This window comes from Hyla sarda, chromosome 5 (genome assembly GCF_029499605.1).
Source record: "Hyla sarda isolate aHylSar1 chromosome 5, aHylSar1.hap1, whole genome shotgun sequence".
In the NCBI taxonomy this organism is placed as follows: Eukaryota; Metazoa; Chordata; class Amphibia; order Anura; family Hylidae; genus Hyla; species Hyla sarda.
In genome coordinates, this window is record NC_079193.1 from 79,623,851 (window position 1) to 79,648,800 (window position 24,950).

A 24,950-nucleotide genomic window follows, 5' to 3' on the forward strand; every position below is an offset into this window, starting at 1 on the left:
CTCCAGAGGTTTCAAAACTAAAATAGCCATCATGCCTGGACAGCCGATGGCTGTCCGGGCATGCTGGGAGTTGTAGTTTTGCAACATCTGGAGGTACGCAGATTGAAGACCACTGATGAAGGGATTGACAAGCGGTGATGATGAAGGGGACGACGACGAAGGGGGTCTGGATGATGACGGGGGTCTGGTTGATAACATGGGGGGATGATGTATTTCCCACCTTAGACTTATAGTCGAGTCAATAACTTTTCCTGGGTTTTTGGGGTAAAATTAGCGGCCTCGGCTTATATTCGGGTCGGCTTATACTCGAATATATACGGTATGTGATGGCATCACGATAGCTGCGTTTTTTGCAGTCACCCTATGAAAGTTTAGGTTTGCTCGGACTTACTTCGGACATGATTCTCTGCACAGTACAGCATGTCTGCAGCATGAATAAACTGATAGCCAGTTCCTCTAACGCACAGCTCTGCTTCTGTGTATCCCAGTACTATGCTTCCTCTGTGGAGAAACAAGAAAGATTAATTATAATAAGCTGACTCATATTGAAACAAGACAGAACATCATACTGTGGTTGGTATGACCGATGACTTCTAATCTAAAAAACATATTCCAGGATGTAAACAAAACAAAATACTACATTTTTATCTAGCAACACCATCAAAAACTAAACAGTAAAATGTCTGCCTCGATCTTACTTTGCATCACATCCTATAGGAGTGAAGTCTAGTTTGTGCTTCGTTCTGAAGATGAAGTTTTTGGTTCGGATCTCCAAGATAGAAGGAGACTGTAAGGGTGTAGCCAGGGCAAAGAGTGCAAGCTGAGGGGGTATTATGGATCCATCTTTCCCTTTCTTATTCTGTCCATGAAGAAACTTTAGTCGTCCTTGAAAGTTCATAGCCTAAAACATGACACACATGACCATTATAAGGAACCCTGTTGAGGTTTATTTATTGTATCAAAAACATCTGCTTTAAAATGTATTTAAGGGGCATTTTAATTTTATAAAATGATGGTATATCCCAAGTGTATGCCATCACTTTATGATTGATGGTTGTCAAAGCTGCCCATTACTCATCAGAATGAAGGGGACATAGCACTGGTGTAGCTATGCACCTCCATCACGTGCATGGGGCCATGCTGCAAGTGGATAAAGTGCTGTATCCCCATTATTCATTAGTCTACTTTCTCTAAATATAAAGTTCAAAACATAAACCGCTTTTGGTCCCGTCTTTTAGGGCAAGAAAAAAAAAAAAAAATTGCAGTAATTTCTTGCTCAAAAGACAGACATCTTTTTCTAAAATGGGGAACATGACCGCGAGCACCGGACCGGTGCTCGCATCATGCACGGCAGATCCTGGCTGCTATCAGCGCCAGGGCCTCGCCAGTAATGGCAGACATCAGCGATAGCACCAATGTCCACCATTAACCCCTCAGATGCAGTCATCAATGCAGATGACAGCATCTGCGGCAGTGCAGCACTTAAAATGGATAATAGAATCGCCCGAAGCGATGCCGTTGGGATACAATCATCCAGCATGATGGCCGGGGGTCCCCTCACCTGCCTCCGGCCATCTCCAGGGGTCTTCTGCTATGGTCTGATATCGAGCAGAATAGAAGATCACAGATAAGGCTGCTTTCACACTATAAAGTTCCTCCGCATTAAAGATCCGTTATAATGTCCCGTTAGGAAAACCATTAAAAACGGCCGTTACAAAACCCCCCTAAAGTCTATGGGATTTTTACATCATTCGTTTTAACCCGTCATAGCTAGTTATGAATAACGGACGTTATTTTGTGACGTGGGAAAAAAAATGTTACATGCACTATTTTTCTCCCGTCACAAAATAACATCTGTTATTCATAACAGGCTATGACGGGTTAAAACGAATAATGTAAAAATCCCATAGACTTTAATGGGATTTTGTAACGGCAGTTTTTAAGGGTTTTCCTAACGGGACATTAGAACGGATCTTTAAAGCAGAGGAACTTTATAGTGTGAAAGCAGCCTAACACTGATCAGTGCTATGCCCTATGCATAGCACTGAACATTATTAGCAATCAAGTGATCGCAATAAATAGTCCCCTATGGGGACATAAGTGTAAAAAATAAAAATAAAAACAGGTAAAAAAAAAAAAAAAAAAAATATGAAAAATCCCCTCTCCCAATAAAAATGTAAAACGTCCCTTTTTCCCCATTTCACCCCAAAAAGGCATAACATTTTATAAAATATAATGTTAATTTATCCCGTGCTGTGAATGGCGTAAACGTAAAAAAAAAAAGTTGAAGATCATGGCCCAAAAAATGAGCCCTCATACTGCCACTTATACGGAAAAATGAAAAAGTTATAGGTCGTCAAAATAGAGGGATTTTAAATGTACTAATTTGGTTAAAAAGTTTGCGATTTTTTTTAAAGCAGTACAATAATAGAAAAGTATGTAATCATGGGTATCAATTTAATCGTATTGACCCACAAAATAAAGAAAACCCTGTCATTTTTAATGTAAATGGTACAGTGTGAACAAAACCTTCCAAAATTTGCAAAATTGCCTTTTTCTTTTCAATTTCCCCACACAAATAATATTATTTTGGTTGTGCCATACATTTTATGGTAAAATGAGTGATGTCATTACAAAGGACAACTGGACAACTGTGTGCGCTCCCTGTGTGATGATCTCCCAACACACAGAAAGCATGCAGTGAGTGAGCTGCTGTGATTGGCTGAGAGAAGGCCACACCCCCTCTGCAGCTCGTGTGAGAGAAAGAGAATGATTCAGTGCAGAGCTCCGTCCATAGCATAGAGGAGAAGGAGCAGAAGTTAGACAGCATGTTCAGCCTTATACAGCAACATGTACTCCAGTAGTAAGGAGATGGGGAAGGGGTTTATTACAGTATGCCAGCTCAGTGCCAGCTAAACCCGACTGTCTCCTACCAGTCCTGTCTTCTCCTTCTGCCGCCACCGCACCGCCATTTTGTGGGGCGCTCAGCCTGCCCTAGAGGATCGTTTACTCTGTATCCCATCTTCTCTCACCGGCCTGGTAGGTCAGAGCTGCCACCAATGTTACCCACAATTCACACACAGCGCGCTGTGCTGCGGCCCTGGCTTGGTATGTAAGTGACTGCATCCATTGGTAATCATCCCAGCTAGGGCCTCTGTCTGCACTGCTATTCACATAGGGGTAAGTGCACTGCAGAGCATTGCACCCTAGCAGTTTCTACAGACCCTAGGGTGCAATGCTCTGCAGTCTGTGTATGGCAGTGTGTATGGGGGTATGTACAGACTAGAATGCAATGCACTGCATATACCCCCACCTGTATAGGAATGTACACACACACTGCTATACACATGGGGGGAGGGGGGGGGGTGTATGTGCATACTGCAAAGCACTGCCCCCTAGGGACTTCTATAGACCCTAGGCATAGGGTGCAATGCTCTGCAGTCTGCACATACCACCCATGTGTATAGCAGTGTGTATGTACATTCCTATACAGGTGGGGGTATGTGCAGAGCATTGCGTCGGTCAGTGACCCAGGGCCTCCGAGTCTGCAGTCACTGCTATTAACATCTGTACATACACTAGAGTGCAATGCTCTGTACATACCCCCCATATATAGCAGAGTGTGTACTAGAGCTGGGCGGTATGACCAAAAATGTGTATCACTGTATTTTTTTAAATTATCGCGGTATCACAGTATTTTGGGGGGCTTGTTAAAGTGTCAGAACATCAGGATTTCCCCAACCAGTGTGCCTCCAGCTGTCGCAAAACTACAACTCCCAGCATGCCTGGACAGCCTGCGGATGTCTGGGCATGCTGGTAGTTGTAGTTGTGCAACAGCTGGAGGCACCCTGGTTGGGGAAACAGCATTGTACTGTATACTCCCCCGCTGCTGTCTATCACAGCTCTGCACTACAGAGGATGAGGAGTCAGGGCAGCGAAAATCTCTCCATTCACCCCATCCTGCCCCTCTTTCCATTCACCCCATCCTGCCCCTCTTTCCATTCACCCCATCCTGCCCCTCTTTCCATTCACCCCATCCTGCCCCTCATTCCATTCACCCCATCCTGCCCCTCATTCCATTAACCCCATCCTGCCCCTCATTCCATTAACCCCATCCTGCCCCTCATTCCATTAACCCCATCCTGCCCCTCATTCCGTTAACCCCCCTGCTCTTTTCATTTATCCTATCCTGACCCTTATTCCATTACCCCCTCTGCTTCCATTAACCCCCCCTCCTCCTCACCTGTGCGCTGATGTGGCTGCTGGGAAGTGCCCCTGTCATCAGTGCAGTAACATGGGCGCTTCCCGCCCGGACACAGGATCCTCTCTGGCGGAAGCGTTCAGCACAGGATGCTGACGCTTCCGCCAGGAGGGAATTTGAAATATTGATCTAAAGTGGCAACTGCACTATTATGCGCCACGGCCACTTTAGAACAGTGAGCAGCAGCGGCGCAGCTCACGTGCGTTGTGTGAGGGCGCCCACCGCTCTTTCAAAGATCAGCGGGCCCCCTGACAGGCGGTCTGTCCGCCCCTGAAGCGCCCGCTCCCCTCGGTTCTGCGGCGTCCACTAGGGGCCTCAGGAGCGGGCACCGGAACTAGAAGAAATGCGGCGCAATGCTCTGCCTTACGCCACAGGACCAAGGGGAGCGGACGCTTGTTATGAACACTGGCGAAGAGAGGGGAGAGGGTGACTGGAGCAGGGAGCTGGCTCCGGGCAAGTTTCTACGCTTTCCCTTGGCTCTGATTGCAGAGAGGAGCCGGCCTGAAACTGCAGGGGGAGCGGGGATGAGGAGTCTCATCCTGCTCTCCCCTGACAGAGCGGAGCCGTGGGCTCTGTAATTCATTCATGGGTGGGGGGAGTGGCCCCACCGGTATAGCGGTATGGGGCAAAATTCATACCGTCGGAGAAAAAAAAACTGGTATCCGGTATGAACCGGTATACCGCCCAGCCCTAGTGTGTACTAAACAAACTACAATACATTGGGAGTATGTGCAGACCATTGCACCCTAGTATCTATACATTCCTGTTAGCGGGCAGGATTGGACAAAAAAAATCATCGGGAGCGGGATTGAAAAACCAGTCCCCTGTGCAGGGCTCTACTACATAGTGTATAAGGAGAACAGCAGGCAAACACCAGTAATCCTTCTTCCTCTATGTGTAAGATGTGCAGCATAAAACCAGAGAGGAAAGGGTTACAGAGCAGAGTGCAGTGATTGGCTGACAGCTCAGTGACACACAGTGAAGGAGGAAGTTTAGTCATGTACAGTGAGGGCAAGAGAGGGACACGCCCCCTCCTCAGAAGATGAAAAAATTCAGTGTGATCTGATAAAAGCTGATTTTAAAAGAAATACAGAAGCTAGACACATACAATTGATATGTACAAGATCAGGATGAGGTACTGAGTAACATATTTTTCTGGTATATGATAGGTACGCTTTAAGGCCAAAATGGGCTTGGTCCTTAAGAAGTTAATCAGTTGGACATACGAGAAAGGTAAAAAAAAAATAAAAAATAAAGTCTAAAGTTTTAGAATGAGCAAGAATATGCAACAAATATGAAAACTTTATACTGTGTACAGTAGTTTGGTTTGGGACATGCATCACATACCAAAAATCCAGAAGAGTTATCTAACAGACATCTTAATCTGCAGACAAAATTTCTTTCCATAAAAGAAGAATTTTCAGGTGGAAGTTGTTCAGCTTTGTAGCAGGAGGATACCATTGCAAATTCATTGCCATCTGTAGAAACAAAAGACAATTCCATAAAGATCATAAAATCTTTCTTACAGGGGTACTGCAGTGGAAAACAATATATATATTTTTTTAAATCAACTGGTGCCAGAAAGTTAAAACAGGTCTGTAAATTACTTCTATTTAAAAATCTTAATCCTACCAGTACTTATCAGCTGCTGTTCAAAAAGAAAAGAACTTCCTCTGTGGTATACAGCAGCTGATAAGTAGTAATTTACTAATCGGTTTATCATTCTGGTATGAGTTGAAGTTTTTTTTATCCACCAGAGTACCCCTTTAAATGAAGGCAATACAAAAACGAACAGATAACTTATAACAGAAAATCATACTAAATTATTATATCCAAAGTCAGCTATTGCTATAGTCGTTACACAGAAGTGCAGCGGTGCCCTCCCACAGGGAGCCGTGACTGTGGGGATCAAGTGAATAAACACTGGCATCTTTTTATTTTATTTTATTTTTAAAGTAATAAACCTTACGTTTTTGTAAGAAAATATTCTCTAGGCATAAATATTTACAATTCTCTAAAGTTCAGTAAAATTAGCTTAGCAAATTATACATATGTTTGGAGATCAAATACCACCCACACCGGCTCACCACACAATTATCTGACATTCAGCAACTATAAACAGTCACCACCCTGTAAAAATATTTATTCCTTGTAGTGCACATGAAATTCCAGGGTATTACAGTAACATTGCTGCCTGAAACCTTTATTAATCAATGAACACAAGGCTGCACTCAGACTCCCCACAACTTGTTAAGAGTCTGCACACAGTAACGTGCCTCTACTAGGAAACTACATAGGTTGTATAGGCAGGACTTTCTGTCTGCACACTAAGGCCTCAGAACTAGAGATGCATATTTAGAGGAGGAGTAAACAACCCAAGCCTACTCGGCGTGACCCACAACCACTAGGACACAGCCAGGGTGGGTAAAAGACAGCTGCAGCTTTATGATATAGATAACAGAGTGCGGTCACTTGATGGCAGCTCCATTCTTCCCTACTCTAATCTGTGCACGACCTAGAAGATTCACATAGACCTCCAGAGGACAGGATAGGGACTACTTCCGAATATACAATACATGCTCAAGGCCTTAATGTGAACGCAACCATGGAGTCTTTGCACCCAGTCTCTCTCTAGGAAAAGGTTGTTATATTGGAGCAAAAAATGGACTATCAGTATGGGCCAAAACATACACTGCTCAAAAAAATAAAGGGAACACTTAAACAACACAATGTAACTCCAAGGCAATCACACATCTGTGAAATCACACTGTCCACTCAGGAAGCAACACTGATTGACAATCAATTTCACATGCTGTTGTGTAGGCAATTAGCAAGACAACCCCAATAAAGGAGTGGTTCTGTAGGTGGTGACCACAGACCACTTGTCAGTTCCTATGCTTCCTGGCTTATGTTTTGGTCACTTTTGAATGCTGGCGGTGCTTTCACTCTAGTGGTAGCATGTGTCTACAACCCACACAAGTGGCTCAGGTAGTGCAGCTCATCCAGAATGGCACATCAATGCGTGCTGTGGCAAGAAGATTTGCTGTGTCTGTCAGCATAGTGTCCAGAGCATGGAGGCACTTGAGACAGGCCAGTACATCAGGAGACGTGGAGGAGGCCGTAGGAGGGCAACAACCCAGCAACAGGACCGCTACCTCCGCCTTTGTGCAAGGAGGAGCAGGAGGAACACTGCCAGAGCCCTGCAAAATGACCTCCAGCAGGCCTCAAATGTGCATGTGTCCACTCAGATGGTCAGAAACAGACTCCAAGAGAGTGATATGAGGGCCCGATGTCCACAGGACATTTGGCATTTGCCAGAGAACACCAAGATTTGCAAATTCCCCACTGACGCCCTGTGCTCTTCACAGATGAAAGCAGGTTCACACTGAGCACGTGACAGACGTGACATAGTCTGGAGACGCTGTGGAGAACATTCTGCTGCCTGCAGCATCCTCTAGCATGACAAGTTTAGCGGTGGGTCAGTAATGGCGTGGGGTGGCATTTCTTTGGGGGCCGCACAGCCCTCCATGTGCTTCCCAGAGGTTGCCTGACTGCCATTAGGTACCGAGATGAGATCCTCGGACCCCTTGTGAGACCATATGCTGGTGCGGTTGGCCGTGGGTTCCTCCTAATGCAAAACAATACTAGTCCTCATGTGGCTGGAGTGTGTCAGCAGTTCCTGCAAGAGGAAGGCATTGATGCTATGCACTGGCCTGCCCGTTCCCCAGACCTGAATCCGATTGAGCACATCTGGGACATCATGTCTCGCTCCATCCACCAATGCCACATTGCACCACAGACTGTCCAGGAGTTGGTGGATGCTTTAGTCCAGGAGGACATCCCTCAGGAGACCATCCACCACCTCATCAGGAGAATGTCCAGGCATTGTAGGGAGGTTATACGGGCACGTGGAGGCCACATACACTACTGAGCCTCATTTTGACTTGTTTTAAGGACATTACATCAAAGTTGGATCAGCCTGTAGTGTGGTTTTCCACTTTGATTTTGAGTGTGACTCCATATCCAGACCTCCATGGGTTGATTTGATTTCCGTTGATAATTTTGGTTTGATTTTGTTGTCAGCACATTCAACTATGTAAAGACAAAAGTATTTCATACGATTAGTTCATTCATTCAGATCTAGGTAGTGTTCCCTTTATTTTTTTGAGCAGTGTATAAACAACCTGTACTATGAAGGCAGAAGGGTAAATCTATACGTGTCATACAGGGATATGAACACTAAGGAATACTTTCTTAAAGCTTCAATTAATTCTTCGAGCAAATTCTTAGATTGTGTGAAGTGTATTCAGAGCTTTGTCAGGGTATTCTTGCACAACAAATATTGGCCATTTAAAAGGAACACTAAATATAGAAAAGGTGAAATTATATATATATATATATATATATATATATATATATATATATATAGTGTTTGTATTTAAAGATAAAATTTATAAAAAGTATAAAAATTCTCTCTCCCAGGAAATTCGTAGTTTCCGCTATCCTCCTCCCTATAATCCCGTGTCCCCCTACACTGCTCTTTCTACAATAAGAGAAATGTAAATATTATAAGCTCCTCCTGCTTAGCTATGCCCCACACCAACCAAAACAAAAAGACGACAAAATTGTTTTCCCAAGATCTCTTAAAGGGAATCAGTGTCACCTTCACTAAAGGGTGTGTAAAAGCAAGTGACACTGATGATAATAAAATTTACCCAACCCCAATCTGTGGCCCCATTATCTTATTTATTTGGGGAGCAGGCTTAGTGTCAAGGATGTGTGGCTGACCTACACCATGCATACCTCCTCCCTTCTTTACCCCTTTTAACCTTGATTGACACACAGGGCTTTGTGCTTGAAGCTAGGCAAGCAGTGGTGAGGAAAGAGAAGACATGCATGTTGCAGCTCAGCACCACCTCTAACACATGAGTTTAAAAGTAAAATGTAATTTTATACCTTTGCAAGCAGCTATTGGCCAAGAGACCGGTATCTATTGCTTTTTGTTAGCTTTCTGCTCATGTCTGTAGATCTACGCAGGATATCGAGCTGACAGATTCCTTTTAATTTATTAGTTTGGTGTTTCTTTATTGTAGTATCTCCAAGATTCTGCCTTAACTACAGAAAAGGCACCATTTTCCAGAGGTTCCCCCCCCCCCCTCGCTCCACATTTTTAAACAAAAAGGGAGAAACATAAAACCCACAGGAGAAATAGACTGCAAACAACTATGTATAAACTGCCCATATGATGTCATCCTATACAAGCATCTAATTAAAGAATTAAGAGATTAAATGCAGGGAGGGGCTTGAGTCTGGGTTTGCTGCATGTAATTACCCACAATTACCATGTAGACTTTCAGCGGCTGTCATATAACACGGATCCACACAGGTTTCAGAGAAAAAGCCCAGCTTTGCTTCATTTTAGGTGAATTCGTAAAGTAAAAATGTACTTCTGTCTTCTTAGTTTTTCATATTGAATATGCTCGAAATGAGCTTCAAGATCTTTTCCACCAATCCGCTACTTCTACACAGATTCCAACCACACCCCATAAGCATCTTAAGAAGAATTATACCAACAATCACATTCCAAAAGAAGGATGTATACTTTACCTGGAGACCTCTTTGTGTCTGAACATTGAGCAGGGTCTAGAGCCCAGTGCAACTGACGCTGAAATTCAGGCCGATCTTCTGTATGAATCAGCTCAAAAACACTTTGGTGTATCACATCAGACTGGTAAAAAAGCAAGAAGAGAAATGCACATTATAGAACAGCAACATACAAACAGCCAATAACAAGGTGCAAGGATCGTTTGTTGTACATACTGACAGCCCCTCCACAGCCCGTAATTGGCTGGAGAAGTCATGGTGCTACAGTAGGTCATTGCAAAGGTAAGAGAAAACAACATTGTCCGGCACAGCTGCAGCACCAACCAAAGCAAAAGCTTGCAGAGGTACAATGTATATACGAGAAGCATGAAGGTCTCTTTTCTGCTCACAGTGGCGCTCTGCTTACTTCCAGCATAAAACATCCAAACAAAAAATAAAATAGGGGCACTCACCAAATCCAGCAGATTCTTCTTTATTTTCTTAGAGTATCATATAGGGGGAGATGCACAGCAAAGAGAAAACAGACGTTTAGCACTCATTAGTACTTCATCGGGCCTCTGCGTCTCCACCCCTATAGGATACTCTAAGAAAATAAAATAGAATCTGCTGGATTTGTTGAGTGCCACTATTTGTCTTCTATTTAGATGTTTTACAGTAGCTCATTACTTCAGCAAGGTAAATACACATAAATTGCCACCTATTAAACAACTTTTTATTAAAAAAAAAAAACCCTCACACCCAAAGGATAGGGTATAAGATGTCTGATCGCGAGGGTCCAGCCACTGGGACCCCGCGCAATTTCCGGCCCGGCACTCTGAACATTTATGTTCAGAACGCCGGCTGTGCAAAGCTTTCGGCGGCCATGGTCGTCACACCCCTCCTCCATTAAAGGGGTAGGAGAAGGAACAAATCCCCATAGCAAACCTCTCCTGCTCTGGACAGTTCCTGACATGGACAGAGGTGTCAGCAGAGAGCACTGTGGTCTGACAAGAATGAACTATACAACTTCCTTTGGAGCATAGAGCAGCTTTGAAGTTCTGTGAAGCCATCAGTTATGCTGTATATAGCCTGTAACAATCATGTAAAGCTCCACCAAACTATCTGACAACATGAACTGCATGTCTAGGGGTGTTCCATGTAGACATTACATATTATTGATATTGCAAAGTGAAACTGTAGAACACTGAACAAACATATGGAATTAAGTGAGAGTTGACAGTGAACGTTTATTTGGTGGTTTATATAGCGTGAGCTAATACTTGGATATAAAACTTTATTGGATGCAGTTAGCTCTTGGTTCAGCTTAAAAGAAAAACAGCAATATATAAAAAAAATAGTTTTAACAATTACAATGAGGCAACAAATTTTGTTCAAAGCCTGGAAGAAGAAATATTGTCATTTCAATTGGATGAATACGATAAACAAATATATATGGGTAACAGAAAAATATATATTTTTCGTTTATTTCATTATATATTTTTGTAATTTCAGGAAGGTAGAACCCTTTTCGATTCCCAGATCAATACAACTTCCAGGGGAAGAAAAAAAGCTAAACTACCCAAGTGCAAATGTATTTATTCTGCAAATAAAATGCTAACCTGGATTTCTAAAGACAGTGAACGTAAAATTGACTTATATAATTTGCACTTCCATAGAAGTGGACCCAATACAAGCCAATGGTGTATATCACAATCAATTTCAGAGCATTAGGAACAGGAAAGATAAAGTAAAATGAAAGGAGTACTCAGGGATACAAAAACTTATCCCAGTCTCTCATCCTGAATGTGGAGTGTTTGACCACCGCACGAAGCAGCACCAGACACTCTATGCAGCTCTATGGGAGAGCACTGCACTTGGCAACCTTTGGCTCTCCCATAGAGCTGCATTTAGGAGGCCACCGCTTCATGTGGTGGTCGAACACACTTCATTCAGGAGGAGAGCCAGGGCCCCGTATTGGAAGTCGCAGGGGATGGGTGGGGGTGGTAGGAGGGACCAGCAGTCGGACTATCTACGGATAGGGGATACATTTTTGTATCCCAGAGTAGCCCATTAAAAGGAACTTCTCAGTTGTCTAAAGTTTATGGTCTGGCGAGCAACTGCTTTTACCATTACCAAAACTGTCTAAAGGCCAAGTTATCCATTTCAAACAAGCTCATTTAGATGCGACAAACAATATAGTTGCACTTTGCACTTTTAAATTTGCAAAAACAGTAATCACAAAAAAATTCAATATTTCAAAATAAAGCATATATATTTACTATGAGTATATGCCATTTGTTGATTTGGGGTGGAAATCCTCTTCTGCTGACTGAGTGTTGCACATTATTGTTGATCATAAAAAGTTATAATAATAAAAAAATGTAATAGTAATAAAACAGTAATAAAATATGTTTTACTAAACAGATTAAGCATATCTGAATTAGTGAATCATTCAGTAGGGTTGTAGCTTTTGTGCTGGGGACTTTAAACGGAATCGGCACTCTGCAGAGTATAACATTTCAATCCCTTTTGTTCTACCGACACCGTTTTTATATAATAGGAACAAAACAACCAAATAATCTGTTTTATTTGGCTTGTGAAACGATCATCGGTGCCAGCTGATACTAAGGAAATACCAAAGCAATCAAAGTATTTTTAATTAGAACTTGACACGCAACTTTTTTTCAAGGCTTGATCTTACAGCCGGAAGAATAATAGGGCATGGAACATTATTAACCCTGTATTCACAGATCAGCTAGCAGAGCACAGGAAATTCTAAAAATAAATATTAAGCCAGAAATAATAGACTTATTTTCCTGAACATGTTTACAGCTCTACGAATTTTGTGTTTCCATAATTCATGGATGCCTTTATACATCGGAAAACCCTTTTCATATCAGCTATCAGGACGTAAAGATGTCAGAAAAGTATCCCTGGAAACCATGAACAGGAACTATCCCCTATGAGCCAGTGCACACTATGGCAAGCTCGAGCCATCCATGTATTAAATGAAATGGCCATAATACCTCATTTGACTGGGTGCCTTAAACAAAACCATATTAAAACTTAAAATTTGTGATAAGACAAACCCTATAACTACCAAAATGATTTAAAAAAAATGTAAACATGGCATTTGTTACAAAATATCCTTAGACTGCAAAGTTTTTCCAAAGAATTTTGTATAATACTCTAAGCTGGCCATCCAAGCTACATAATTTATTGTTCTCGCAATCTCCCGATAAATATGTATACTTGGAAAAAAATCTATCCACTTTAAGTAGTTGTATAAGTGTGGCAACAATTCTCCTGGTCGGAAGAAACCCCAGCTGGCCATACTTTTGCAGTGTAATGCCAACCAGTCCGCTAAATGGCCTCTCATTTAATATATACAAGCCACTCTTACAGGAGATGTTTTTACCTACCAGCTCTGCATCCTGGTTTATGACAACTATGCGCCCATATACTCATGATGGCCACTGACCCTATTGTGCAAACATACACTGCATTTATGACCACTTTTAAACTTTAACCCAAATATACAAAAAAGATGCCTCCAAAAATAAATTCCTAAATATTTTCTATAAATATATTAAATACATACATTCATAAATATTTTCTATACATAAACCAAACAAATAAATACATACTTGCTGAAATCCGAGATAATCTTGAATGGTGGATGAAGAAAAAAAGACAAGTCCATCTGAGGCAACAACCAGGACAAATCCATTAAGTGCCTGCAAGGGAAAAGTTGGTCATGTACATTATAAAGAATCTAATAGAATCAATAAAAGAATATAAACAAGGTCAATGCCCCATGTCTACAAAATATTAAATGTTTGACTGTAGCATGTAATATAAAGGAGTGCAAGGACCATTCATAGGCTGTTCGGAAAACAAAAACAAAAAAACAAAACAAAACAAAAGCACCATGGAAAGGGTCCAGCACAAGACCATAAAATCCATACATTTATTGAAAAATTCACATTAACTTCATGGATTGGTACAGAGTTTATAGACGTGTTCTGGGCGGTTTCCATGTAATAAAACACTTTGTCGTGACAAAAGTTTAGAATTACTGAACGATAAAGAATGCTAGAAATAACCTATCCTAAAATGAAGACATAAGAAGAACCCCAATGTAATTTCCAATTGTATTTTCACTAGTTTTATACATTGTAGGAATCTGAACCCAAATATAAAACACTGTAGCATACAACAGCAACATGTAAAACTGTAAATCTGTAAGGCCTCATGCCCATGGCCAAGCTGGGTGAACATTTTCCCCCAGTAAAAAAAGCTCTGTATATTTCGATGGTTGTACATGGCTACATTAGGCTCGGTTTCCTCACAGGTTTTTTTCTGGCATTTTTCGGAAAAATGGCACTGCAGATTATGAGACTAAGTAAGAAGTGTATTCAAAAGGAATCTGAAACATAAAGGAAGGATTTAAAATTCTCCTTCCTGCTGGATCCAATTCTGACATTGGTTCAAAAACTGCAATGACAGCATTTCAAAAAAAATGCCAGGAAAAAAAAAATATCTCTGTGGAAACCGAGCCTTAGACATGTGTACAACAGAAAAATGTGCTTCAATTAGTTCTTGGTTAGCGCATTTTTTTCTTCTGTTTTAATTTTGACAGTATTCTGTAATTTTTATTATTTGAAGTGAAATACCGTATTTATCGGCGTAAAATTTTTAGCCTAAAGTCTACCTGCGTGTTCTACGCCGATAAGCCACTGCAGTTCAATGATTTAAAGTGGGCGCTTTAAATCAATGAACTGCAGCGGCTTTGCAGGTGCAGAGACTGCCACCGCTGCCGGCCCTTCTCTCCCCCTGGCTATCGGTGCCACTGCCCATTCTCTCCCCCTGACTATCGGTACCGGCACCAATAGCCAGGGGGAGAGAAGCGGCGCTGGCAATGGGGCAGCGGCGCCGACAGACAGGGGGAGAGAAGGGGCAGCGGCACCCATTGCCGGCGCCACTGCCCCATTGCCTCCCCCATCCCCGGTTGTATAATTACCTGTTGCCGGGGTTGGGTCCGCGCTGCTTCAGGCCTCCGGTGTGCGTCCCCTGCGTTGTCGCTATGCGCTGCGAGACGCAATGACACCACTCGTCATTTCGCCGTGCCGTGCAGTGCATAGCAACGACGCAGGGGACGCACACCGGAGGCCTGAAGCAGCGCGGACCCGACCCCGGCAACAGGTAATTATACAACCGAGGATGGGGGAGGCAACGGGGCAGCGGCGCCGGCAATGGGTGCCGCTGACCCTTCTCTCGCCCTGGCTATCGGCGCTGCTGCCCCATTGCCTACGCCGCATCTCTTCCCCTGGCTATAGGCGCCGGCAATGGGGCGCCGGCACCGATAGTCAGGGGGAAGAGAACGGGCAGCGGCGCAGATAGCCAGGGGGAGAGAAGGGTCGGCAGCAGGGCTCTAGACCCCAGGAAAGGCAGGGGGAGAGAAGCGGGCAGCAACGGCCCCTCTCCCCCTGCCTTTCCTGGGGGTGTATCAGGGTAGACGCATGCACACACACGCACCCTCATTTTACCAAGGATATTTGGGTAAAAAACTTTTTTTACTCAAATATCCTTGGTAAAATTAGTGTGCGTGTTATAGGCCGGTGCGTGGTATACCCCGATAAATACGGTAATTGTTTCATGTAAACAAGACAAGACTGCTTTCTTTTAGTTAAGTTATACAGGAGATTATGGATGTACCGTTGCAAAACATTTCCTTTTGTTTTATTCAAACAGAAGGGGGGTCATATTCAAAACCTCACACATCAAAAATTTTGTGTTTTGTGCCAAAATTTGGGTGCGAAAAAGTTTACATCAAATATTCAAAGTGTTTTACATGAGAATTATCCAAGGTTTACACTAGTCACACCAGTTTTACAAAAGGGGGCATGGCTATGTACATTTCACGTTTAAGGGTACATTCCCACTGGCGGATTACCTCCGGATTACCTCTGCTGCGGAAAATCAGGAGCAGATTTTGCTCTCATTGACTTCAATGTGACAGCAGAAAATCCGTTAGAGGCAGATTTGCAGATTTTCCTTCAGACCCATTGAAGTCAATGTTAGCAAAATTCGCTGCAGATTTTCCACAGCAAATCCGCAGGTAATCTGCCCATGTGAATTTACCCTTACATGAGATTTTCAAAGAGAGTCCATTTTACATCAAAAATTTCACACCAGTTTGTTTTTGTTTTTTATTTTTTTTACTTTAGTTTTTGGGGAAAAGGTTTTATTAAATCAATTATTGAAAAATAAATAATTATTGGAAAATGTTATTAAAACATTTTTTTTCTTATTTTGTGGTCACTGCACCAGAATTCACATTTAAGCACTAGAAATGTTTTATTTATACAGTTATCACTTGTCTGGGCACTAGTAATCATGGAATATTAAATGAAATGCTTCCACCAGAGTTTTCTGGGATGTAAAATTTATCACCAAAATTGCCTATTTTGGCGCCCTCAGTTTTGGCGCAAAAAAATCCAATATGGTGGCAACAAAAAAAAATTGGTGCCAAAGTTGGCCAATTTTTTATGCAAAAAAAATTTAAATAAAGTGGATTGAAAATGAACTCATATTTTCAAAGCAGCACAAGAGACCTTGGAAAATGTGAGGAGGAAAAAAAATTGTGTAATTAATATAGCTGGAACAGAAATTACAGCAGTTTTGAACAGGTTTTAATAAATCTCTCCCAACATCTCTCTCTTAGTCACAAAATCTGCTCCACCTCCATTTTAAAATATACAACCCCCTTACTGTCTGCAATCTGACTATACAAAAACACAAAAGATACACATGAAAATAACGGCGCCCATCCGAAAAACTAGCCAAATAAATCTGAATGCATTGTCATTATGGGAGTCAGACATGTGACTAAAATATTCAAATGAGAAACTTCTCTTACACTATTTCTGTTAACTTAATCATTCTGCATCATTCGGATTTTCGTAATTTCCTTCTTATTAATATTGTCTATTCAGATTATAGAACTGGTACAAAAATATGAATGCATGTTGTATTAAGAGACGGACCTAAACAAGTAATCAATCATTCGTATGAATATCGATTTGTAACTAAACAAATTGTACATGCCTTGACCATATTATGGTAGCATGCATGTGGATTTAGGGATACACAAGAGAAAGGAATAAATAAATACCTTTTAGTTACAATTGGGGATTTTTTTTGGGAAAACAGAGATGTTATAAACTGGTCCAGAAAGCAGATTTCTCATAGTGCAATTTAAGACTGTAAGCCACTGTAAACTGATTTTTGAACATTTTTTTTCCCAATCTAGTCACCATAAATGGTTTACAGGAGTGAAGTATGCAAGAAATAGATTATAACAACATCTGACTGAAGCTAAAGGTTTAAAGGGGTACACCGGAGGAAAAACAATGTTTTCAAATCAACTGGTGACAGAGATTATATAGATATGTAAATCACATTTAATATCTTAATCCTTTCAGTACGTAGTATCAGCTGCTGTATGCTACAGAGGAAGTTGTGTAGTATTTTCAAGTCTGACCCTGCTGACACCTCTGCCCATGTCAGGAATAGTATAGAGCAGGAGAGGCTTGCTACGGGGATTTCCTCCTACTCTGGACAGTTCTTGACACAGCCAGAGATGTCAGAAGAGAGCACTGTGGTCAGAATGGAAAGAACTACACAACTTCCTGTAGAGCTTACAGCAGCTGAAAAGTACTGGAAGGCTTAAGATTCATAAAAATGTTTAACTTTCTGGCACCAGTGGATTTAAAAACATTTGTTTTCCATTGGAGTACTCCTTTAAGGGTAGAGGAGAAAAAGGGCAAAGAACTTGGCTATTGTTGCCACAAGAGTACAAGAAAAATATATTTTGACATCTATATAGCTTGGTGCAAGGAAAAGTGATGTTGCATATTTCAACCAATTGGGTTCCAGCATTCATTTACCAGAGGAAGTTAAAGGAAAGTGAGCATCAATTTGGGCACATCTGTGCCGGAGAAAGCCACTTCCAAATTCAGCCTCTTGGTGTAAGGTAGCAGGAAGGTTTTAGTTTTACAAGTGAGCTGCTATAAGTTACAGATATTATGTACTGTATATTTCTATTAAAGGCCAAAAATATCCTATAACCCTACCTAGGAATGAGCGAATCGAATCTGACGAATCCAAATTCATTACGAATTTAAGGAAAAATTTGATTCGCAATGAATGTGAATATCGCCGCGAATAGCTTCATTAAAGGACAACTGCAGCGGTATGACACTTATCCCCTATCCACAGGATAGGGGATAAGTGTTTGATTGTGGTGGGTCCGACAGCTGGGACCCCTGTGATCTCCTGTACGGGGTGCAGCCATTAGCGCTCATGGTGAGCGCTAAGGCGTGTAGCATCGACCTAGAGGTCGACGGTGACGCCCAGTCTCCTCCCCTTCCCCCATACAGTTCTATGGGGGTGGCACGAACGCTGCCTCCCCGCCTCTCCCATAGAGATGTATGGAGGAGGCGTGCCAGCTGCAATGTCATGCTGCGGCCAGCACGCCCCTGCACGGGACAGCCGCGGCCCCGTATAGGAGATAACAGGGGTCACAGAGGTCAGACCCCCGCGATCAAACACTTATCCCCTATCCTGTAGATAGGGGATAAGTGTTAATCACGCTGCAGGTGTCCTTTAAACTCCATTTAATGCGGTCCAGGCTCCAGGGCATCTAAAATGGTGGATCCACATGTGAGGGCATGGGGCATGGAATCCTGGGAAGGCTGGAACAAGGGTAGGTGGGACGACCCTGAATCCCATGCAGCCTATCCGCAGCTAGCCACCCCTGTGATTTCACAGCCCTATATAAATCAACAGCCATCTTCAGCCTTTTATTGCTGAGATAGAGAGGGACAGACAGCGCTGTGTGTTGCACAGAAAATAATTTATCTAGCAGTGATTCACCTCCCAGTCACATCAGCGTTCTATGAGAGAGAGAGACAGACACACAGAGAGCAGTGTGTGTTGCACAGAAAAGCTTTTTTACAGCAGCGATACACCTCAAGCCCAAATCCAGCCTAGAAGCACTGATAGGGAAGGAAGTGAGATTGAGAGAGAAAGTGCAATTTTGGGTGTAGTACACAGTGACTGTGTGCTGCAGCACTGGTGTGTACTGCTGTTGTACACAAATACTGTTTTAAGCATACTGGAGCACACATTGTCCTCCCCTCATAAGTGCATACCATATACATACATCTAAGTGGTGTACTATTATGTTCCTGTTAAAGTCTTAAGGGCCTAGATACTGTGAAAGGCCAGCCAAAAGTACACACCTGCTGGTGTTGTAGACAAATACTGTTTTAAGCGTAGTGGAGCGCATTTTCCTGCCCTCATATACGCACTAAGTACGTCAGGCAGAGAAGTGCCAAGACGTGCACAGAGGAGTGGCAGAGGAATAGATTCATCAGGCAGAGGTCGCAGTAGACTAGGGGCAAGTGGCAGCAGGAGTTGCAGCAAGGAGACATGAGCTCTCTATCAGCTAGCGGTAGTGTCTCGACCAGCAACCCATCTGCCATCATCGATTGGTTAACACTGTCTTCCACTTCATCACAAGTGACATCTGACACGCCCAGTCAACAGTCAGTTCCTCAGACACAACCCTCAGTTGGCATGGCCCGGAAGCAGTCCCTGTCCTCCCATTGCCTCTGTCCAATGCTGTTCCCTCCCCCACAGAAGTATCTTATGTGGGTTCAGCTCCACTATTTAGTGAGGACGATCTAGACGATGATCTAGAGGACAGTCAGCAGCTACTGCCCAGCCAAGAAGTGGAGGAGACATCCGCAGTTTCCTTTGCTAGGCAGGCAAGTAGTGATAAGGAGTGGTGTGGGAGGTGGTGTTGCGAGCGTTCAGGCTCCTGAAGCAAACGCTGTTGAGGAACCTGAGGAGGACATCTGTGACGTGCAGACAACTCAATGATGATGAAGCCGATCGCACTTGGATGCAGAAGGGGCTTCATCATCATCAGAAGAGGGTTGAAGGTTGCCCGTGAGGTAGTAGCTGAGCCAGTAAGGTGGTAGCATGGTTGGCAGTCAGCATACTGGCAGAAGTGGAAAGTCTGGAGCCAAACGTGACCGGTTAGACCACCAGCTTTGCGGCAGCCTACCTTCCTGGGATAGTAGTGGAACAGGGGTTCCAGGAGTCAGCAGCAGTAGAAGTCAATCAGTGCAGACTGTTGATGGAAAAATCAGCTACTCTGTGGTGTTGCAGTTTTTCATAAAGCATCCAGAGGAGGTTAACCTGGCCATATGCAAGATGTGTCGGCAGAAGCTGAAGCGTGGCCAGGGTTCCAATGTTGGCACCACGGCCCTGCGTCAACATATGCAGCGTCACCATAAAGTGGCATGGGAGAACCGTGGCTCCTATGTGGTAGTCCAGCCTGCTGCATCACCCAGTGGCATGCCGCTACCTGTTTCAGCCAGCCAAAGTTCCACCACCTCAGCCGAAGAGAGCTGTGTGTCATACCCATCTTCTGTCGCTCTAGATGCACCTGCTCCTCCCACTTAGAGTCAGTCATTCCACCAGCAATCCATCGGCGAAGCCATGTCCACGAGACAACAGTATGTGCCCACTCCAATGGCGCACAAGCTGAATGTGCTCCTGTCCAAGTTGCGTGCTGCAGTCCCTCCCTTTTCAAGTGGTGGACTCTGCACCTTTCAAAGAACTGATGGCTTGTGCCGAGCAGAGGTAGAGAGTCCCAAGCAGTAATTTCTTTGCGAAGAAGGCAGACCTGCACAATTTTGTGAAACAGAAGGTGGGCCAGTCCTTGAGCCAGTCGGTGTGTACCAAAGTGCACGGCAGCGCAGACGTGTGGAGCTGTAACTATGGTCAGGGACAAAACATGTCCTTTACAGCCCAATGAGTGAATGTAGTTCCCGCACAGACACAACAGCAACTTGGACAGGTCACAACGCTTCCGCCTCCACGCTCTCAGGCTGTTGGTCCTGTGACAGTGTGCGACTCCACCTCTTCATCCTCCACCGTGTCCTCAGCCTCCACTGCACGGACAACTCTCAGTGCCCCTCCAGTATACCATGTGTGCAGGGCACGGCGGTGTCACACAGTTCTTCACATGGCTTGCCTTGACGAACGGAGTCACACAGGGGAGGAACTGCTAAGAGTCATTCATCAAGAAATCGAATTATGGCTTACTCCACGAAAAACTGGAAATTGGAACCATGGTGACCGACAACGGGAACAACATCTTGTCTGCGCTGTGACAAGAAAACCTGAGACATGCTCCCTGCATGGCACACGTGTTCAGTCTGGTTGTCAAGCGGTTCCTGAAGTGTTCCCCCCCATCTGCAAGACATCCTAACAATGGGAAGAAAACTTTGCATGCACTTCAGCCACTCGTACACCGCAAAGCACACTCTCCTTGAGCTGCAGCGTCAGAACGGCATCACCCAACATAGTCTGATTTGTGACGTTTCCACACATTGGAATTCCACCCTCTATATGTTGGAGCGACTAGCCATCACCAATTTCTTGATGATCCAAACGGATAGGGGAGACTCCCCTGTGTAACTTCAAAGTCAACCAGTGGCAGCTCATACATGACACCTGTCGTTTGCTCAGGCCCTTTGAGGAAGCCATTATTAGTATGTCGTTAGGATTACGGGATGAACAACGTCATTTCACTGCTTCATCTACTACAAACACGTGTTGGAAACTATGGCTGGTCAGGGCACTGGAGATGTGGCGCCTACATATCACGGCCACATGAGCCCTGAGGGGGCTGGACTGGAGGAGGAGGGGCTCAGTGGAGCACAGTTTAGGTTTCGCGAGATGGGCGGTTTTTCAAGTAATCTGACAGGAGAGGAGCAGCAGGAGCAGCTAGAGGAGCTAGAGGATTATGAGGAAGGACAGAGAGAGGACACACAGTGGCAGTATGAAGGTGATGGAGGCAGTGAGTCCCTCAGAGTCACTTTCACAAATGGCACAATGAATGCTCCCTTGCTTGTGCAGTGACTGACGAATTGTCACCCTTCGGCGGAGGGATGACTTCTGTCTCTCCACCTTATTGGACCCTCGCTACCAGCACAAAATGGGGGCCTACAGAGACAACAAACGTAGTCAGTTGGCAGATGCCTATCTGCGCCATCGTCCATTCTCTTGCAGGTCTGACTCAGAGGGCCCTCTGCGCTCACCTTCCACTGCCATGGCTGGTGGGGAGGGGTGGAAGGAGCAGTACAAGCACCATCAGCAGAAGCCTGAGTCTACAGTCGCTGATGAGTAGCTTTGTTTACCCGCATAGTGAAGTAACTTAGCAGCAGCAGGTAGACCTGGAGCAGGACCTGAACCAGCAGGTGGAGGCATACCTTGACATAACCATGCCAACACACCTCTAAGATCCGCTGGACTTCTGGGCAGCCAAACTTGATTTGTGGCCGCAATTAGCAGAGTTTGCCCTGGAAAAGCTGTCCTGCCCAGCCAGTAGTGTGCCATCAGAGCGGGTGTTTAGTGCGGCAGGGGCCACAGTAACCCCAAGGAGAACTCGTCTGTCCACAAAAAATGTGGAGAGACTGACTTTTGTGAACATGAATTAGGCATGGATCGGCCAGGATTTCCACCCACCAATGCCTGATGCATCAGAGTAGATTGACATTAGATACAGACATTCCTTGGCATCAGACCACAAATAAGTATTGAGGATATGCATTAGCTAAAACTTAACTTTTCTTAGGATAAAATATATGTACCAATTTTTTTTTTTAATTAAACAAAAGGAAAGGTGTGCAAAAAACACCATGTGCCACCTACACCACCAAGTATTGATGTGATGCAAAGACCTCGAAAAGGTAGAAGGGAACAATGTATGGTCCATTGTAACCTGTGGGGGTAAAAACTTCCCCTGTAAGGCCCAACGTATTATTTATTCAGTTCTTGGCAAGTGTTACTCGCCCTAAAAAAGGGTGGCCCCACACAGGAACCTTTCCCTATTTCCCCCTACTAGAGAGAGTAACACTTGCCAAGGGAATTAATATGGCAAGAGTAGGGCTTTACAGGGGAAATTTTTACCCCAACCTGCTACAATGGCCAATACGTTATTTCCTTCCACCTTTTCGAGCAAAGGGTTACTTGTCTTAAAAAGGGAGGCCCCACAAAGGAACCAATCCCTATTTCCACCTAAAAACCCTGGGAAATAGCAGTGTTTGTAGGTGGAAATAGGGAGAGGTTCCTGTGTGGGGCCGCCCTTTTTAAGGAGCTTAACACATGCCAAGAAGGGAATTAATAATGCGAGAGTAGGGCCTTACAGGGGAAGTTTTTACCCCCACCGGTTACAACTGACCATACGTTGTTCCCATCCACCTTTAAGAGGTCTTTGCATCACTACTTGGTAGTGTAGGTGGAACATTGTGTATTTTGCACACCTTTCATTTGTTGGACTGAAAATTTTTTTGGGGTTCATATATTTTATCCTAAGCATATTATTAAAAGTTACGTTTTACCTAATGCATATCCCTCAAAACTTATTTGTGCACACTAACACTTTTACAAAACAGCGAGACCGTTTTCTTCTGCCTACCTGCTTCAGCTACTATACTGATCCTGCCACCCGCCTGATGCCACACCTCTGATGTCAAGTTCTCCTTTTTTCCCCCCCACCTTCATCACCGGGTACTGGTATTGCCTCCCACTGTACCACTCTGTCACCGGGTCACTTTCAGGACTCCTGATGCTGCTGTCTCCTCCAGGCTTTCTCATTCTGCCACTATATGTTCTCCTCGTGCTGATGCCAGCTCCAGACTGTCTCATTCTGCCAACCATATCTTCTCCTCATGCTGCTGCCACCTCCAGGCTGAGTCATTCAGCCACTATATGGTCTCCTCATGTTTCCGCCACCTCCAGGCTGTGTCATTCAGTCACTATATGTTGTCCTCATGCTGCCGCAAACTCCAGGCTGTATCATTCAGCCACTATATGGTCTCATGCTGCCGCTTACTCCAGGCTGTATCATTCAGCCACTATATATTCTCCTCATGCTGCTGCCTCCTTCATGCTGTGTCATTCAGCCACTATAGGGTCTCATGCTGCCGCCACCTGCACGCTGTGCCATTCAGCCATCATATGGTCTCCTCATACTGATGCCACCTCCAGACAGTGATTTTAATAGCGACGCCTCGGATCTGCTTGTCATACTGAACAACAGTATTATTTCACTAACCCAGCACACATCCTATGCGTGTTACAGCAAGGCATAGTGTTCTACACCCCTATTGAGGATCTCTGAGGGCCAGAAATAGCTGTTTTTAATACCGATTTGCTGCGAATAAATTCAGACCGAAACAAATTTTCTTGGAAATCGAATAGAATTTCTAAAAAAATTTGCTCATCTCTAACCCTACCTTTACAGTACTTATTCACCTGTAACAATGCATATTAAAAGCAAATTTCAAGGAAAACATCTACATTTTGGGTGCAACAGTTCAAAACCACAAAGTCTCATTTGCTTAAATGGAAACTGACAGCCGATTCACCCGCACTATACCCAATACACAGTGCGGGTGAACCAGATTACAATGAGGCATCACATACCGGATCCCTGTCTGCTTCTTGAGATACTTGTTATATTAGCCTCCATTGCGCAAAGCCTATCTCTGGAACTGTACCGCAGATACGGGTAAGTATACGGTTCACCCGATCTACAACCTTATGTACTTGGTTTAGTGAAAGTGAACCGGCTGTCAATTCCCCTTTAACAGCAAAAACACAAAAATCTGATTTGGTCAGGACTGCCGCTCAGTAAACAGGCAGACAAAAAGGCTCCTTTTGTGATAAGTCACGGAAAGTGCATTTATCTGCGCGTACAATCAACATGGCCTATGCCTTGTTGATAACAAACAAAACATGTAAGAATTGGCAGCACATCTACTTGTACAGATCAACTTCCAGTAAAAGGAATTAACAAAAGCCAAAATAAATTAAGCAGTTTTGCGATCCAATTTCTTCTTTATACAAAGCAGAAAGGAAACCGTAATCTACAATTAGTCTGTATATGACTGTACATTGTGTTCGGACTATACAACAACAAATACATGAACTGCTGCTATGCACTGCAGATGCCAAAGCC

At 43.8% G+C, this 24,950-nt stretch overlaps 1 protein-coding gene across 3 annotated transcripts in view; it reads right to left on the reverse strand.

Annotated features, from left to right (window-relative positions):
- The window catches only part of AHR (aryl hydrocarbon receptor), a 157,607-nt gene that overhangs the window by 14,246 nt on the left and 118,411 nt on the right, over positions 1-24,950 (reverse strand). For all 3 annotated transcript variants that reach the window (XR_008843932.1, XM_056519758.1, XM_056519757.1), the window contains exons 4-8: positions 13,492-13,581; positions 9,869-9,989; positions 5,609-5,739; positions 699-901; positions 392-501 (exon numbers count right to left, since the gene is read on the reverse strand). Coding sequence is in view for 2 of the 3 variants with exons in the window: in XM_056519758.1 (XP_056375733.1) it covers positions 392-501; positions 699-901; positions 5,609-5,739; positions 9,869-9,989; positions 13,492-13,581 (655 nt within the window). In the remaining variant the exon portion in view is untranslated. The remainder of the gene's footprint in view (positions 1-391; positions 502-698; positions 902-5,608; positions 5,740-9,868; positions 9,990-13,491; positions 13,582-24,950) is intronic.